Below are 15,023 nucleotides of genomic sequence, written 5' to 3'. Positions count from 1 at the left end.
TACCTGCCTCTCGCCGAGTTCGCCTACAACAACACGAAGCACGTGTCAACGGGGGTGACGCCGTTCTTCGCCAACAACAGAAGGCACCCCAGAACCTTCCCGGGACTGGAAAGAATGGGGGAGGGGGAGCCGCAGACAGCGGACGCGTTCGCGTCGGAGTTGCAGGAGGTCCACGATCAGCTTCGGCGGCACCTGGAGCTGGCTAAACACGCATACAAGGTGCAAGCGGACAAACACAGGAGGGTTGGCAAAGAGATCCATGTGGGAGACTGGGTCTGGTTGGCAGCCCACGCAGTGCCGGCCAGGTCGTTAGCGAAGAAGAAACTAGGGCATAAACAACTAGGACCCTACCAAGTCGAAGAGCAGGTCAACCCGGTGGCCTTCAGGCTGACGCTTCCGGAGGGATCCAGGATGCATCCGGTGTTCCACAGATCGGTGCTCACTCCCTACAAGAAACCTCACAGATTTCAGGAACCAGGAACGGCACCGAGTCCGCTCCGAGAGGGAACCGAGCAAGGGGGAGTGCCACAGGAGGAGCCCATCAACGAGGTCACAGAGATTTTGGACTCTAGATGGGGAGAGGAGGGAGTTGAATACCTTCTCGCCAAGGAGGGCACCCCGGCCAGCGCCAACAGCTGGGTGCCGGGCTACGCTTTGGAGGAACCTCTGCTCAAAGACGAGTATCATACCCTCTTCCCACACAGACCCATGCCAGCGGACTTTTTCGACGATTGGCTTTTCACACCGACGCTTTCAGCCAGCACGTTCCACGGGTTTGACTCGGACGAGGAACCGACACTGAACACACGTTCCCCGGAGGGGTCACCCTCGGGATCTGCCTCAGAACCCTCGTATTGGTGGGATGATCGACCAGAGGAGCAGTGGCGCAGGAAGTGGCTGGAGGTTCCAGGTCGAGCGACGGACCCGGGAACGACTGAGGCGGAGACGGACGTGGACATGTACGGGGAGGATCTTGGGTTCGAGCACGGAGGCACAGAGATGGAAGCGGAGGTGACCGTTGTCGACGAGCGCAGGGAGGAAGAACCGGAAGTCTTCAGTTGGAGGCCCGCCAAGGGGAGCGAACTGTATCCGGCATTCGTCCCCATGACACTGCAGCACCCAGCTCCCGCACCAGAAGGAGGGGAGGGGGGAACGGGGGGCTTCGAGGGAGGGATGGATGTCAGGGGTTCAGGAGCAGAGGCGAGGGCAAGGGAGGAAACAGAGAGCGAGGGGGAGGAGTCCGAAGAAAAGATGAGTGACGACGACGACCCGAGATCTCCGAGCCTGTCCAGTGAATCAGAAGATTCACAGAAAGGAGCGCCAGTGGCCAGAGCAAGGGGGGAGCTTAGGGGGACACCCCAGGAAGAAGGGTCCAGAGAGGGTTCAGAGGGCAGCAGTTGGAAATCGGGGCCAGCGTCACCAACAGAGCACAGTGGGGAGGAAAGGCGCCAGGTATCGAGCTCTGGCAGCTCGCAGCAGGGGGGAGGGCATGAGTCAGGAGTGGCCACACCTCCATCGGAGAGCGAAGAAACGGTCAAGCGGAAAGTGGAAGGTTGGGCGCGCGCGCCAAGTTCAAATGCACCGGAAGGCGGCGCAGTGAGCAGCCCGGAAGGGGAGCCAGGTCCTAAAGCCCGACGCAAGGAGACAGGAGGGTCCGGGGGGTCAGCGTCAGAAGAGTCCAGGAAGGAAGAGACCACGGGGGGCAGAGGGACCCAGAGGAGAACGGTCAGGCGGAAAAGGTGGAGTAAGGCTAGGGTATTAAGTTGGTGTACAAGGGGCGGAGACTCAGACGGAGCTTCGCCGGTCTAGCTTATAAGACGTAGAGCTGCACGCAGCAGCTTGGAAATGGAAACTGTAACTCAATAAAGACTTTTATAAAGTGAACGCTGGCTAGCGTGATCCTCTGTGAGCTAGGATCTGAGAGCAGCTCTGACAGTTGATAATTTAATTGTTTTAAAAGCATCATGCTAAAGAGCTCTCTCCCACCCCCACACCCTTGGGCAAAACAGAAACACACACATACACAAACACAGAGATTGAGCCCTGCAGGTTTTATGAAATGAATGGATTCTGAATGCCTGTTTCAGTGGCTTGTCCGCCTTAGGCTGCTGGGCCAGACACCTGTTACACGGTGCAGTCCGTAAGCTGTGAGCGCTGCTACCTGCCGCCGAGACCACGTAACGACAGTCTTGAAAGACCTACATTGGCTCCCAGTACCTTTCCGAGCACAATTCAAAGTGTTGGTGCTGACCTTTAAAGCCCTAAGCGGTTTCGGTCCAGTATACCTGAAGTAGCGTCTCCGCCACCATCGTTCAGCCCAGACACTGAGATCCAGTGCCAAGGGCCTTCTGGCAATTCCCTCACTGTGAAAAGTGAGGTTACAGGGAACCAGGCAGAGGGCCTTCTCGGTAGTGGCGCCCACCCTGTGGAATGCCCTCCCATCAGACATCAAAGAGATAACCATTACCTTCTATGCTGTTACTATTTTTTTATTTTTTTTTACCTAAGTAAAAAGTGACCTTTCCCCATCTGGCATGGTGGTGTGCCTCGAGATTTTTTTCATGAAACAAGTGTGCCTTTGCCCAAAAAAGGTTGGGAAACACTGTTCTAAATGTCTGGTAGTTGTTTATCTCTTTGACATCTGATGGGAGGGCGTTCCACAGGGCGGGTGCCACTACTGAGAAGGCCCTGTAACTTCACTTCTTGCAGTGAGGGAACCGCCAGAAGGCTCTCGGCACTGGACCTGTGTCCAGACATTATATATATATATATATATATATATATATATATATATATATATATATATATATATATACCCTAATTTTTATTACATTTGCTTTTTGCAAAAAGCAAGTGCCTAACCGTCATGGCCGCAAAGATGGGATTGGCAGCAGGCAGAGTGCTGCTGCTGCTGAAATAGGGATTTTTCTGCTGCTGAACAGCTCCCGTTTCATTGCCCCACTTCCCAAATTAAAGACAGAACACAATTTAAGCAGAGGAAATAGGTGTGTGGATGCAATTGTGATCAGATAAGAATGTCTTTATTTCTTGTGCATTTCATAGGATTTATATACTGTTCGACTATGAGAAAAACCCTCAGAGCGGATATCGATAAAATGATCAACAAAAAGTTAAAAAGAGCTATTTAAAAACATTCAAAAGTTTACATCATCTGAAGATCCCTGGCTGGTTCACAGCACAAAAACAGAAGGGGCAAACGCAAAATACTCAGTAGCGAAATAAAAAAATAAGGTCTTATAATAAATGTTCATAAATGTACCCAGGCAAACACGTACATAAATATATCAACCATATGGCTGAAGCAGCGCAGGAAAACACCCATGAAGCCATTTTGGATCCCAAACTGACCAAATGTTTTCTCTGCAGTCAAAGGAAAAGCCTCCCCATTGTCTTTTCCTTCACAAATCCTGTCTTAAGGGTATGTCTGTGTATGAATAGGGTGAGCTCAGGAACTAAGTATTTATCATTACGAAAGACTAGCCAGGCTCCCCAGGGTATCCAATCAAGTAAGCATTAACTGCTAACAACTCAGATTTCTGGTAAACAACGCACTCAGATTTCTGTTGTAGACAACCCCTTTCTGTGATGTAGGTGTTTCTGGGGGGTTGTCTTGGACTCCAGGGCGGGCAATTTAAAATGTCAATATAAGGGCGGGCACACCTAGGTTCTGGGTCCTCCTTCTCCTGCGTGTGAAGGGGGCACACTGCTGCAACAGTTCAATAAAGATCAGGCTTACTAGCAGCTTTGTATATTCTCTGGTTGGCCTCTGTTCCTTTCTCCAATTGATGGAGAACCTGCAAATGACTCTATAAGGACTCTTGTGTATAAGGGAATAAGGGCAGATTTTCATTTATTACGATAAAAACAGGAACAACAAAAAAGCCAGTCTACCTGAGGGGAAGGGACTGGAAGCATTGTCTGGTCTACTCAACTACCTGGTCTACCTACTGCAGTGCCGGGAGACGCTGGTCTACCTGGTGGAGGGGTTGGCGTTACCAGGTCTAGCCCCATTGTGACCCTGATCTACCAGATGGAACTGCCTAGCAGTGGGGACTGGAATGATTGCCCGGTCTACTCACTGGCGAGGTTCGGGCTTGCTGGTCCCCTTTGGAGGACCCCTTCCCGGTCTACCGGCACCTCCAGGTCTACCCAGTCTAATGGGATGGGGAGACGAGTGCTCTCCGGCCTACTTGCTGCGGAGGCTGGAGCTGCTCGGTCTACCGGGTGCTGGGGGAGGCGTAGACTGCCCGGGGTAGTCGTGAAGCCTGCCAAAGGCATCCGGAAAACATCCACTAAATAATAATAATAATAATAATAATAATAATAATAATAATAATAATAATAATAATAAATTTCTTTATTATTTATTATCTATATCTGGCAGAGTTTCCCCGCCACCATGGGAAAACCTTCATAAAGGGTTGGTTTCGTGGCGACAGCTGCCGTAGAACTCCGTGAATTTGTAGACTGCCGCTTTGCAGCGGAGCAGCAGGTAGGTGCCCTAACCCACATAATCCTCACATAAGGCTCACATAATCCTAATCCTAATCCCCTAACCCTCTAGTCCTAGCCCTGGCCCTAACCCTAACCCTAACGGCATTGTGTCATTCGTTCCGTGTTTTTTGGTGAATATGCTCTCATGTGTCTTTGGGTGTTGCGCCATTTTGGGACGGGGGAATGCAGGTCCCTGAGACTCTCACGTCTTACTGAACATTTGGGTCTTCATGGAAAAGGCCAGTGGAGGTATGAAAAACAAAATGAAACAACTCTGTTTTTCTCTCTTTCTTTTATTAGAGACAAAATGGCAAACTTATTATTACTAGAATTAATTTGTGAAAACTGTAATAATGCTGTTTCCAACTCAAGTAACTGTCACTTAAATAACACACAGGCAAAAAGGAGAAGAAATTGTACAAGGAATTAAATAAGTTGAAAGAAATGTGCAGACTTAATAAATAACAAAAAAATGCCTCTCAGATAAAACAGAATTCTTGAGGTGTTGGTTTTTTAAAAAATACTGCCTTAGATAAAAGTAACCTGGTACAGTAACAAAAACACAAAAATATTAAAAATTGATTTAACAAATGTATTAACATTCTCCAATATTCCAAAGTGCTTAGCCCATATAATATTTACATCATGGAATATTGTATCAGCAGGCAACACAGAAAGGGAAACCATTATGAATCACAGGAGATGTTTTGGATATACATATATTATCAATATATATAGACTAATTTCCTCCCATTACTTAAAATTATATTAATTAGGTTAATAATATACCTTCAATATTTTTTTAAAAATATATTACTGTCAACTGGTCCTCTGCTATTTAAAAACAACTGTAAGTCCTTAGTGTCTACAGCACAGTCTTCCTCCATTTTTATTGAAGAGTATGAATACACCATAGCTCCAAGATGGTAGATACCTTCAAAAATGGCTCCAACAAGATTGTGTTGCTCGGGGGGGGGGGGGGGATATAGATTGCAACTGTGTACACTCACGGATACTGAACACATCACTAGGAGCCAGTCGAGAGAGCAGAACACACCAGTCTCCCACCCCATAAAAACCTTTCATATGAGGCAGTTTGGTAGCAACCAATGGCCCAGATCCTAATTCAAGTGCTGTTCTTTGCAGGATGTGATCTTACTCTTTCTAGCACCAGGTGCAAACAGGACATATTTCACAGATTCCACACACAGGACAGTTCAAATTTAACACTGCAATTTGAAATGTAAATTTGAAATGTAACACTGCGATTTCCAAAACTCACCTCTGCAGCAAACTCAGTGTGTTGCATCCCTGCCAAAACTACAAGATTCCTTTTTACACCCACTTGGTACATGGTCAGAATAGTGCTTTTGCAACAGCTTAAGATTTATAGCAGCTTTGCACATGCACACAATCTTTTAAAAGATAAGAAGATATAAAAAAAGAAAATAAGCAGAGTCAGAGCACCCTTTGGGTGGGTGAGCACCCGATTCTACCTTCCCTTAAAGGGTCCTTTTAAAAAGCTCCCAGGATATTTGTGTCTCTTGTCTCAACAACCTGAGAAAGAGACAGGTGGTGGTGTGGGGATGGGTGGGTTGGAGCCAGAGGACTCAAACTGCAGTTCAGTGCATGCACAGGGATTATTGGGAGACTAAGAGTTTTTCACACAACAGATCAACATGGTGCACAGTGTGAGCTGTCCCTATTCTCCCTCCCTATGTTGGAAGTATGGAGGCCCATAGCATTGCCCCAAGGGCAGTCCCCTCCTCTGCACACAGTCACAGCTCAACGATTGTCAAGTACTGGTGACCAGTTTTATGTCATTCAAACTGGATGGGTGACCGTCTGGTCATACACCAGAAACCACAACAAATTTCCTTCCAGTGATAAAGCATGAAAGGTGGTCAGAGTGAAAGACCATCTCACTCACTCATTCATTCATTCTCATTCCCAAACGAACACTAGATAAAAATATATAATATTATTATTTCAACATACTTCCAACGTCTTCTGAAGTTCTTGTGATTCTTAGAATGTCTTTTTGTGCTTGCAAAAACTACGAAGGAAATTACTTACCTAATTTCCTTATAATGGTTTCAAGTTCCTGACTTTATTACAGGTTAATTATCTTCCTATATAAAGATGCAATCACTTAGCTGTGTTGATTCAATTGCAGGCTCTTCTCCTCGCCTCCCCCACAGCTCTGCTGAATGAACTGCCAAGCCTTGAAGAGCATAGGAAGTCCAAAATGGAACAATGGGCTGAACAGTTTAATCACCATCCACAAGCCCACCAACAATGGGCTGAACAGTTTAATCACCATCCATGTCACTTTTACATGTATGCTTTAAATTCCCTCCTGGGGTGTGCAGAGGAGACAGAAGTCTCCAAAATTTAATTTAGCTTAAGGAGAAATTAAACAATGTGCAATCTAAAACAGCATCACCACTAAAAATATATTTAGGGTTTTATAAGTCTCAATTTTCAGAAGTCCACGCATATATTTCACTACTGTTTCCAGTAGTGAAATGCCAAAACATTTCAGTCATTTTCCTTCCTGTTATTCATATACTTTCCCCGACCATCCATGAGAGGTGAATGGCATTTGAGTCCCTTTGAAATATGAAATCATGGCTCATCTGTGTTTCAACAGGACTTAAATACAACAAATGCGTCCCTTGGATTCTTCTCTGCACACACAGCAGTTGAACTAAGACAGATTAAAAACAAACCTTCCATAAAAATTTGAGAATATTCTAGAGCACAGCAGAACTGAAATCAAATGAGGTCATATTCTTCTTTTTTTTTACTGCTATTGGGAATTTGCTAAAATGAAAATAGGAATTATTACATTACAGAGCGTTTTAGCTGCCTCTGGAAAAACAATAATCTAAACCTAGGCTATTTTAAATAATAGCTTACTCAATGTTTACAAAAATGAGGTCATTGCACAGCAGTTTTTAAAATTCACATCCCCTTCATAAGAGCGGATCCAAAAAAGAAAGCAACGCCCTGTTACTTCCAATGATAAGTCTGAAACATAGCGCCAACACAAGGCTGTGGGTGCCATGCTAAGAAGGCGTAGAACTAACTGAAGGAACTAAATGAACTAACAAAGGTAAGAAAGAAGGGGAAGTCCAAGTGGAATGTGCAGAGGCAGCCAGACACATTTGGCTTCAGGGCTAGCCAAACAGACTAGAGGACCCCAAGGAGTCATGTGGCCTCTTCTAGGCAGGGGCTTTCTGTGCATGCTCCGAGGATGCACCAACCCAAGGCAGCGGTTTCTCTTAGCAGGGACTCTGCAGGTATGCTCTAAGAAACAAAGGATCTGAGAAGAATTTTAGGATACAGAGAACAAAACTTAAAAGAATTTTGGTGCAAAGAATGCACCAAAGAATGCACAGGGGCACTTTAGCAACCCTAAAATGCAACCATGGTCAGCAGACATCCTTAATCCATGGTTGCTGTGGTTCCAAATTCCTTAACTCAGAAGCTACTTAGAAGAGGCAGAAAACATTTCAGGACTTCTTATTGTATGGAGCCAAAAGGTTGCTTGCCTGGAACCTCAGAGTGCCATTTCCACAGGGGGGAAAAGCCAGGAGTTGGCCTGTGAATCGGTTGCCCAAGATTCGTGTCCCAGAGGACAGTTTTGGAGGTTCAGGGCAACGGACTTAGCAGCACTCTCAAAAAACTGTAACCTGGAATGTATTAAAATGCAGATAATGAAGATAATTTTAAGTGCAATTTGTCAAACAAAAGGAAAAAAATGCATTCCATTCCATGGAGAAAGTGTCTAGATCACAGATGAATGGGGAGCCCACTCAAAGCTGCTCCACCCCAGCTCCTTAACATGCAAGAGGACAGAGAGTGATGCTCTATGACAAATTCCAGGACTGGGGGACTTTAGCTTGCTTTTCTTGGAGAACACAATTCTTTGGGCTGCAGAAGTTGTGCACAACCAACCATACAAGATGAACCAAGCTCTTGACTTGTCCAATGGAAGGAACATGCACACAATAAATAATGATGGAGCCCTGGGGAGGAGAGCATCAATGCAGAATCATATGCTACAGAATGTCCTCCCTTCAAGATCCAGTCCAACAAAAAGGGACTTCCAATATTATTCTGCAAAAGTGATTAACTATTTGAAAATGTGGTGGTTAGCCAATGGTCATTTTTCCAGTCATTTCTGCATGACCCCCTGCATGACCCCCCAGGTGTCACTCTCTCTTCCTTTCTGCTGGTTCCCTCTGCAGTTGCCTGAGGCTGACAGCATCCCTTGCAAGACAAGATTGTCAGGGCGACACTTTGGGACAGCAAAGAATCCACATCCATCTGCAAACCAATCCAATAGGATCTTAAAATTGGATTTGTTTTAAACAATTTTAAAAGAAAGTGCCATTGGCCAGGAATGGAGAGAAGCTGATTTTGCATTCCCCGTAAACCTGTCTAACAGAACCAGCAGTAAAAAATATGTAAAAGAAAAACCCCAGGAAAAGCACACAGAGAGAAACACTTACCCAACTGAACAACACTAGCACACACACACACAAACAAACAAACAAACAAACGGTTTCTGCCCATAGCTCATCATCATCTGCTGTCAAGTACATTCCAGCACGAAGTGTTTGTTCCCCTAGAAGCAGCAGCAGCAGGAAACATTTAAAACCACAGGACACATAGTTCAGTCCATTCCAAGGACATGGGAAAAGGAGACATGTTGTTGGTGGCCAGCAGAACAAGAATGTGCATATGGAAGTCACTGGTGACGTCATGGGAGGAGTCAGTCCACCCTGGAAGGTGGCAACTCTTTCCACACGTCCAACACACAGCCCCGTGGCATAAAAATGCAGTCATGAAAATCAGGTAGTTGCCCATTCAGATTGCAAGTCTACAGTATGCACCTGAAGAGGTTTATTGCAAATAAGCAACATTTTCGGGGGCTGCCCTGTTGGGAGTGCAAGCTGCCTGGGAGTGCAAGAAACTTCTTTTGTCTGCTCCGTTGTTGGCAACAACTCCCCTCCCCACCCCCTGGTTGTTGCATCGGCCTTCTCTGAGGCCTTGGTCCCTGTGCCACTATTTTCTGAGCTCAGCACTTGCCCCTGAGCCCTTCACCCAACTCCGGGGAGTGTGCAAGGAACTAACAGCGATGCAATGACAGACAGACATCCCCTGCAATGGCACAGCCTTTCCTTGCCGGGGTCCTAAAGGCCGTTGCTGTTCCTGTGGCTGAGGGGGGGCTTGGAGAGCTCCACAACTGCAGAGCGGGATTTATTCAGGAACTTGGGTGCCCGACGTAAGAGCAGCTGTGCTTCTGTGAACGTTTCGGTCAGTTCCTTCTTCCATTGTACAAACTCTGGGTCACTCTGGGGAAAAACAAATGCACACACACAAAAATCAGTTTTTTCTTCAGAATCCATTGTACCAGCAAGATAACTACAACTTGTCTCATACAGTTTTGTAAGGAAAGACTCTTGATAGAGATAGAGACAAACATTACCAGAAGTTGGGAGCCCACAGCTCAGTGGAGCACCTGCAGAAGGTCCCTAATCTGACTCTTGGAATGCCTAGTAAAATGAAGAGTGGGGAAAAAGTAACTCTGTGCCTCAGATCCCAGAGTGTCACTGCCAGCCAATGTAGGCATTATTGAGCTAAAGAGTCTGACTCCAGCAAGTTCAAAGTTGCTATTTGCAAATGCTCAAAGAGGTAAAGGGCCAGGGGTGGAAGGGCCAGGTGGAAGCATGCAACTATTTTATTGCACAGGGTGGTGGGGCATGTGCAAGACTGGTTGATCCAAAGGAGTTGGGGCAGACACAAAGCTGCTTTCGTAAGCCAGACAGCAAATGTCTCGGGAATTCCTAGGAGGGCGGCTAAAGCAAACTTAAATGAGGGAATCACTCTCTCAAAAAAGTTTTACAGTCCTCAGAAACACAGAACTTTAACAGAAAAATTTGTTCCTACGGACATCTGGGTTCAGAAAGAGGTGTGCTCTCAGTACCCAAGAGGGATGCAGCATTGCATTAGCCAACAATGGTATCTTATGTGCTAAAATGGCTCAAAATATATTTAAGGAAGAAACATGCCCAAAGTCACTGCTGCTGCGGCACACCCAGCCTGTTGTTCTGCTATTTTAAAGGCCCCACCAGCTTTCTCCATGCCCACTGCATGCTCCTAAAAGAACTAGTGGACATCAGAGCAGTGAAACCCTCCCCTGCAGTGGCAGAAGAGCTCCAGGCAGAAGGCAGGTCGCTCTGGATGAGTGACCTGCTCCAGCGAGAGCTTGGAGGCTTTTCAAGCCTCTGCCTCCCAGCCTACCTCTCATAGGTGCCACACCTTTCTTAAAGGGCTAGCCCTCTGGCCTCAGGATGGGCACTTTCCCTGTGTTTCATAAGTTCTTGCCTTGTGCATCCCTGCACTGCTGAGCAGGCAAGGCAGTGGCTGAGGTGCTCCATTCCTCAGGCTCAGGGCAAGGTCCAGTGTCCAAGTTCTACAAGCCCTGGTGCAGAAGAATCTGATTCATGGGGCTCCTGCCAGTCCCTTAGCACTGGCAGGAGCCCCATAAATCAGATAGGACTGGCTTCTAAGCAGCTGATGCTGCAGCCTCAATCACTGATGGCTTCTGAGGTCGTGACAATCCCGACGGATGTGAGCTAGAAAAATTCACAGGCCCAAACCTTGTCACTCCAATAAACTCAGCAGACTGCTTTAGCAACCACGCTGTTCTATCAGTCTCAGTTCCCATATCTGCAAAATGGAAACATTTAGGAGCACAGAAAGCAGATCACTGGTCCACCAAGCTCAGTATTATCCACCAAGCTCAGTATTATCTGGCAGCAGCTCCCTCAGTTTTTGGATGAGGTCATCTTCCCAGCTCTAATTGGCTGGAGACTGAATCTGGGACCTTCTGCACAGCAAATGGGTGCTCTGGCTTTCAGCACCTCCCCAATAATACTGGTGGTGGTGGTGGTTAAGGATTACTGGGACAATGAGGGTATGCTCTCAGCACTTGAAAGGGCTTACTTAGATAATCAAAACATGCTCAACTTCCAGGTTGAGGCTATTTTCATGTGTGTGGAGGGAAGCATTAACAGTTTTGGGTTTTGAACCCAAACCTTCCCCACCTCTAAAAAGACATTTAAGCTTCAGGACCTCCCTCCCCTCATCCCTCAAAGACACACAGCCTACCTCACACTGCAGGACAAACTGCTTTCCCCCTTTAATTCTGAGCAAGATGCATTTTTTGTCCTTGATCTGAGTTTCTTCCACCGACAAAATCTGTTCCATAGTCAGCAAATTTTGCTAAGGAAGCAAAAAGGAAAGACAGGTTGAATTGAAGGCCCAGCTGCTACCACAGCCCTGAGAATGAAACTGGCCAAAACCCTAATCCAGCTTCCTTGGGTTTTCATAAATTGCTTACGGGGGGTGGGAGGTGGGACTTTGGAAAAGGAAGGAATCTTAGCAGCACTACAGCTAGCTTCTCTCTACAGAAGTGGCACTTCCTCACAAGGCAACTCATAAATGTCACAACCTGTGCACAGCATCACAAGGCTTGTGGCTTTGTCAAACCAAAGAAAAAGGTGATGTTTTGTTAAGCAAAGGACCTCAAAAGTCTTCATTTAAAAAATGCTACGTGGGGGGGGGGGAAATCCCTTCCTTTCTTACACTTTTCTGAAAGCTGTTCATGCATGCCAAACCCCAAGTCCTTGTGCCCCCCTCAAACTTGGATGGGAAAGATCTAAGAAGTAGATAAGGGCATTTTGCAGGGGGGCTGGTCACCAGCGTGCTTCTTGTCCACCCATCCTGTCTTCTCCTGGGGTGGGAGAGAGGACATGCAGCAAGTCAGCTGAGATTTGATTCTGCTGGAGAATCAACAGGGTGGGCCTTTTCCCTTCCACAGGGCAATCTTTTCCCACAGGGCAGACCAGGGTGGGTGGGTGAAGGAGCCTAGAAGCAATGGCTACTTCTTCCTGCCTTCCCTACCCAACCCCCAAGTCATTGCTTGGAAAATTTCTCAGATGCTGAATACTGAAGGCTCTACAATATTTATGGAGAGGGAAAAGGGGTGGCAATTATGCCTACCTTATGGAGGTAGACCAGGCATGGCCAAACTTGGCCCTCCAGATGTTTTGGGATTACAACTCTCATCATCCCTAGCTAACAGGACCAGTGGTCAGGGATTAGACACACACATTTTTACCCCAGGTGGTTCATGAGTATTCAGACAGGAAGTGAATATGGCCTCCCCCCCCCCAATGATTTACTTTAAGTGAACAGAGTCGGATCAGACGAAGGCTTCTAGTCCACTCTACTGCACTACTCAATACAGGAAATTCAGCAAGGGAGCCCCTCCAACAGATGATTGCACAGGCTTTGCAAGAAGACCTCTGGCTGGTGGAACAGCCCAGCACCCCTCTAGGCAACGTCTTCCAATGGCTCAGCTTTTCCTCATGTTCAGCCCCTGAGATCTAATCCTGCCCTCTGGAGAAAGTGTTGGCCTTTTTTCCTGTGACTAGCATGGGTGTGTGTCCCAAAGCCCTTTCATGGATACTTTACCATTTTCGATGGGGCCCAAGGATGCGGAAAGAAATCAGTCATAGTTCTGTGAAAAGCAGGAGTTAAAAGAGGAGCTCTGGGGGCCGCAAGGGAAGCGGGGATGTTCCCTGGTGATTTCCCCTAAAGCAGCAACAAAGATGCTCTCTTCTACAGCTGCTACAGGGCAAGTCTCGGGGTCATCCTTACAAAGCAGCAGTTCCCAAAGGCAAAGGACCTGTGACACACTTCACCTGAATCGAAAGTACAAGGAGGAGAGCTTCACTTTTGCAACCGAAAAAGGGCCACAAGTGGAGCCCACAACACATCTGGGCACGCTTCCTGCCTGGTGAAAAAAGTAACCCAGAAAAGCGCCAAATTTAGAGCTGTTTTGGGCAGCTCCCTTAGAGGGTGGTAATTCTTCAGCCTCAAGAGCAGAAGTGCTGTGTTCAGCCAAAATGGTGCTCTCCAGGGGTTTCAGGCAGCTAGTCCCACCAGCCTTGGCCAGCCCAGCCCAGCAGAGCCAGACTGGGAAGAGAGGAGAAGGGCAAGAGAGCCACCCAGCCTCCCAGCTCTGTGGGTGGCCATGTGGGGTTCACATGAGCTGGATTCACTTCCTCACAGCCTGTAGGGGCGGTGCTTTGGGAACTGCTGCTAGGCAGGTTTCATTGCCTTACCCGCTTGCGTCTTTTTGTGTAAGTGCGCCAGGTGTCCTAAACAGGAAAACAAGAAGATTACCTGGAGCACCTGGAGCTTGGCATATCCCCTCCTGCGTTGGCCCGTCAAGCCTTAGCATACCGGAGAGGAGGCAGAGCACCCACCGCCACCACTGACATCATGTGCTCCCTCCCCCTGCCAGCCCAGCTGCCCAACTCACCCGTGACTCTCCTTCTCCACGCCATTCAAGCCGGTTTGGAAAGAGGTAAAAATAGCGTCTCTGCCACTGAGTCAGGAAGGGGTTCCCCAGCTTCAGCATGTACCCGTGCATGATGCAGTCCTTCCCCAGAGCATAGTCTGTCACAAGGCAGAAAAAATCCACCGTTAAGGGGGGAGCTTTGCAGCTCTATAGTTCCATCGGCAGAAGGAGCAATTTGCAGAGGAAGACGTGCCAGAAAGAGGTCCCTGGAGGCTATAGTCAGAGGGCCACTCCATACGTGGCTTGTGGAATACTTATGCCTCAATTCCCCCTTGTAGTAGCATTCTCCTCCAACTACTGCTATCACACATTTTCAGATCATAAGGAGAGTTTGCTGGATTGGGCCAATGGTTCTTCTAATCCAGTCTAATCACAGAGGCCAGTCAGTTACGACAACAGAAAACCCACCCAGCAGAACTCTCCCCTCCTGTGGTTTCTAACAGCTTCTATTCAGAAGCACTGCTGCCTCCAAGTGTGGAGGCAGAGCATCGCCATCTTAAAAAGACCCTCTCTTTCCATGAATTTGTGTAATCTTCTTTTAAGGCCTCTTTTGGTGGCCTCACTGCCTCCTGTGGGAGGGAGCTCCATAGTTTCCATGCACTGTGACTTGAAGGCCTTTTTTTCATCTGTCCTGCATCTTCCAACATTCAGCTTCACTGTGTTCTAAGAAAGGGAGAAAAACTATTCTCTGCCCAATTCTTCATGCTATGCATAATTTTATAAACTTCTCTCACGTCACCTCTTCTCCCTAAAGCTGGAGATTCCCTATGCTTTGAAAATCCAAATAGGAAATCTTGGAGGAAAACCAGGGGCGTAGGAAGGGGGTGAGGTCCGCCCTGGGTGGCATCCTTGAGGGGGGTGACAAAATGGCACACTGGGGGTCGGCACACCGTGAGGCCTGGCCTGCAGCATGCCCAAGCCATGCGTCTCTCCTGGGAGTGATGCAGTGGCTCGCAGCCCCGCGCTGCCCAAAATGCCAGTGTGGGGTTTGCGTCTGCCAGGCAGACTCCGTGGGCACCTTGCCACCCCACCTCGCCACACCACCCCATGTGCCACAGTGCCC

The 15,023-nt window shown here is 47.6% G+C and overlaps 1 protein-coding gene across 5 annotated transcripts in view; it reads right to left on the bottom strand.

The window, feature by feature from the left end:
• Positions 1-4,790: 4,790 nt before the first annotated feature.
• The window catches only part of GRK3 (G protein-coupled receptor kinase 3), a 151,049-nt gene continuing 140,816 nt past the window's right edge, over positions 4,791-15,023 (bottom strand). For 4 of the 5 annotated variants that reach the window (XM_083470938.1, XM_083470940.1, XM_083470941.1 and 1 more), the window contains 4 exons: positions 13,922-14,058; positions 13,722-13,757; positions 11,701-11,814; positions 4,791-9,881 (listed from right to left, as the gene is read on the bottom strand). In XM_083470938.1, coding sequence (XP_083327064.1) covers positions 9,720-9,881; positions 11,701-11,814; positions 13,722-13,757; positions 13,922-14,058 — 449 coding nt within the window. In that variant the 3' untranslated portion in view covers positions 4,791-9,719. The remainder of the gene's footprint in view (positions 9,882-11,700; positions 11,815-13,721; positions 13,758-13,921; positions 14,059-15,023) is intronic. The other variant, XM_083470939.1, reaches the window with a different exon arrangement.

The sequence above is a fragment of the Podarcis liolepis genome (genome assembly GCF_965112155.1).
Source record: "Podarcis liolepis genome assembly, chromosome: 13".
Lineage (NCBI taxonomy): Eukaryota > Metazoa > Chordata > Lepidosauria > Squamata > Lacertidae > Podarcis > Podarcis liolepis.
This window is presented reverse-complemented; position numbering and strand designations above follow the sequence as displayed.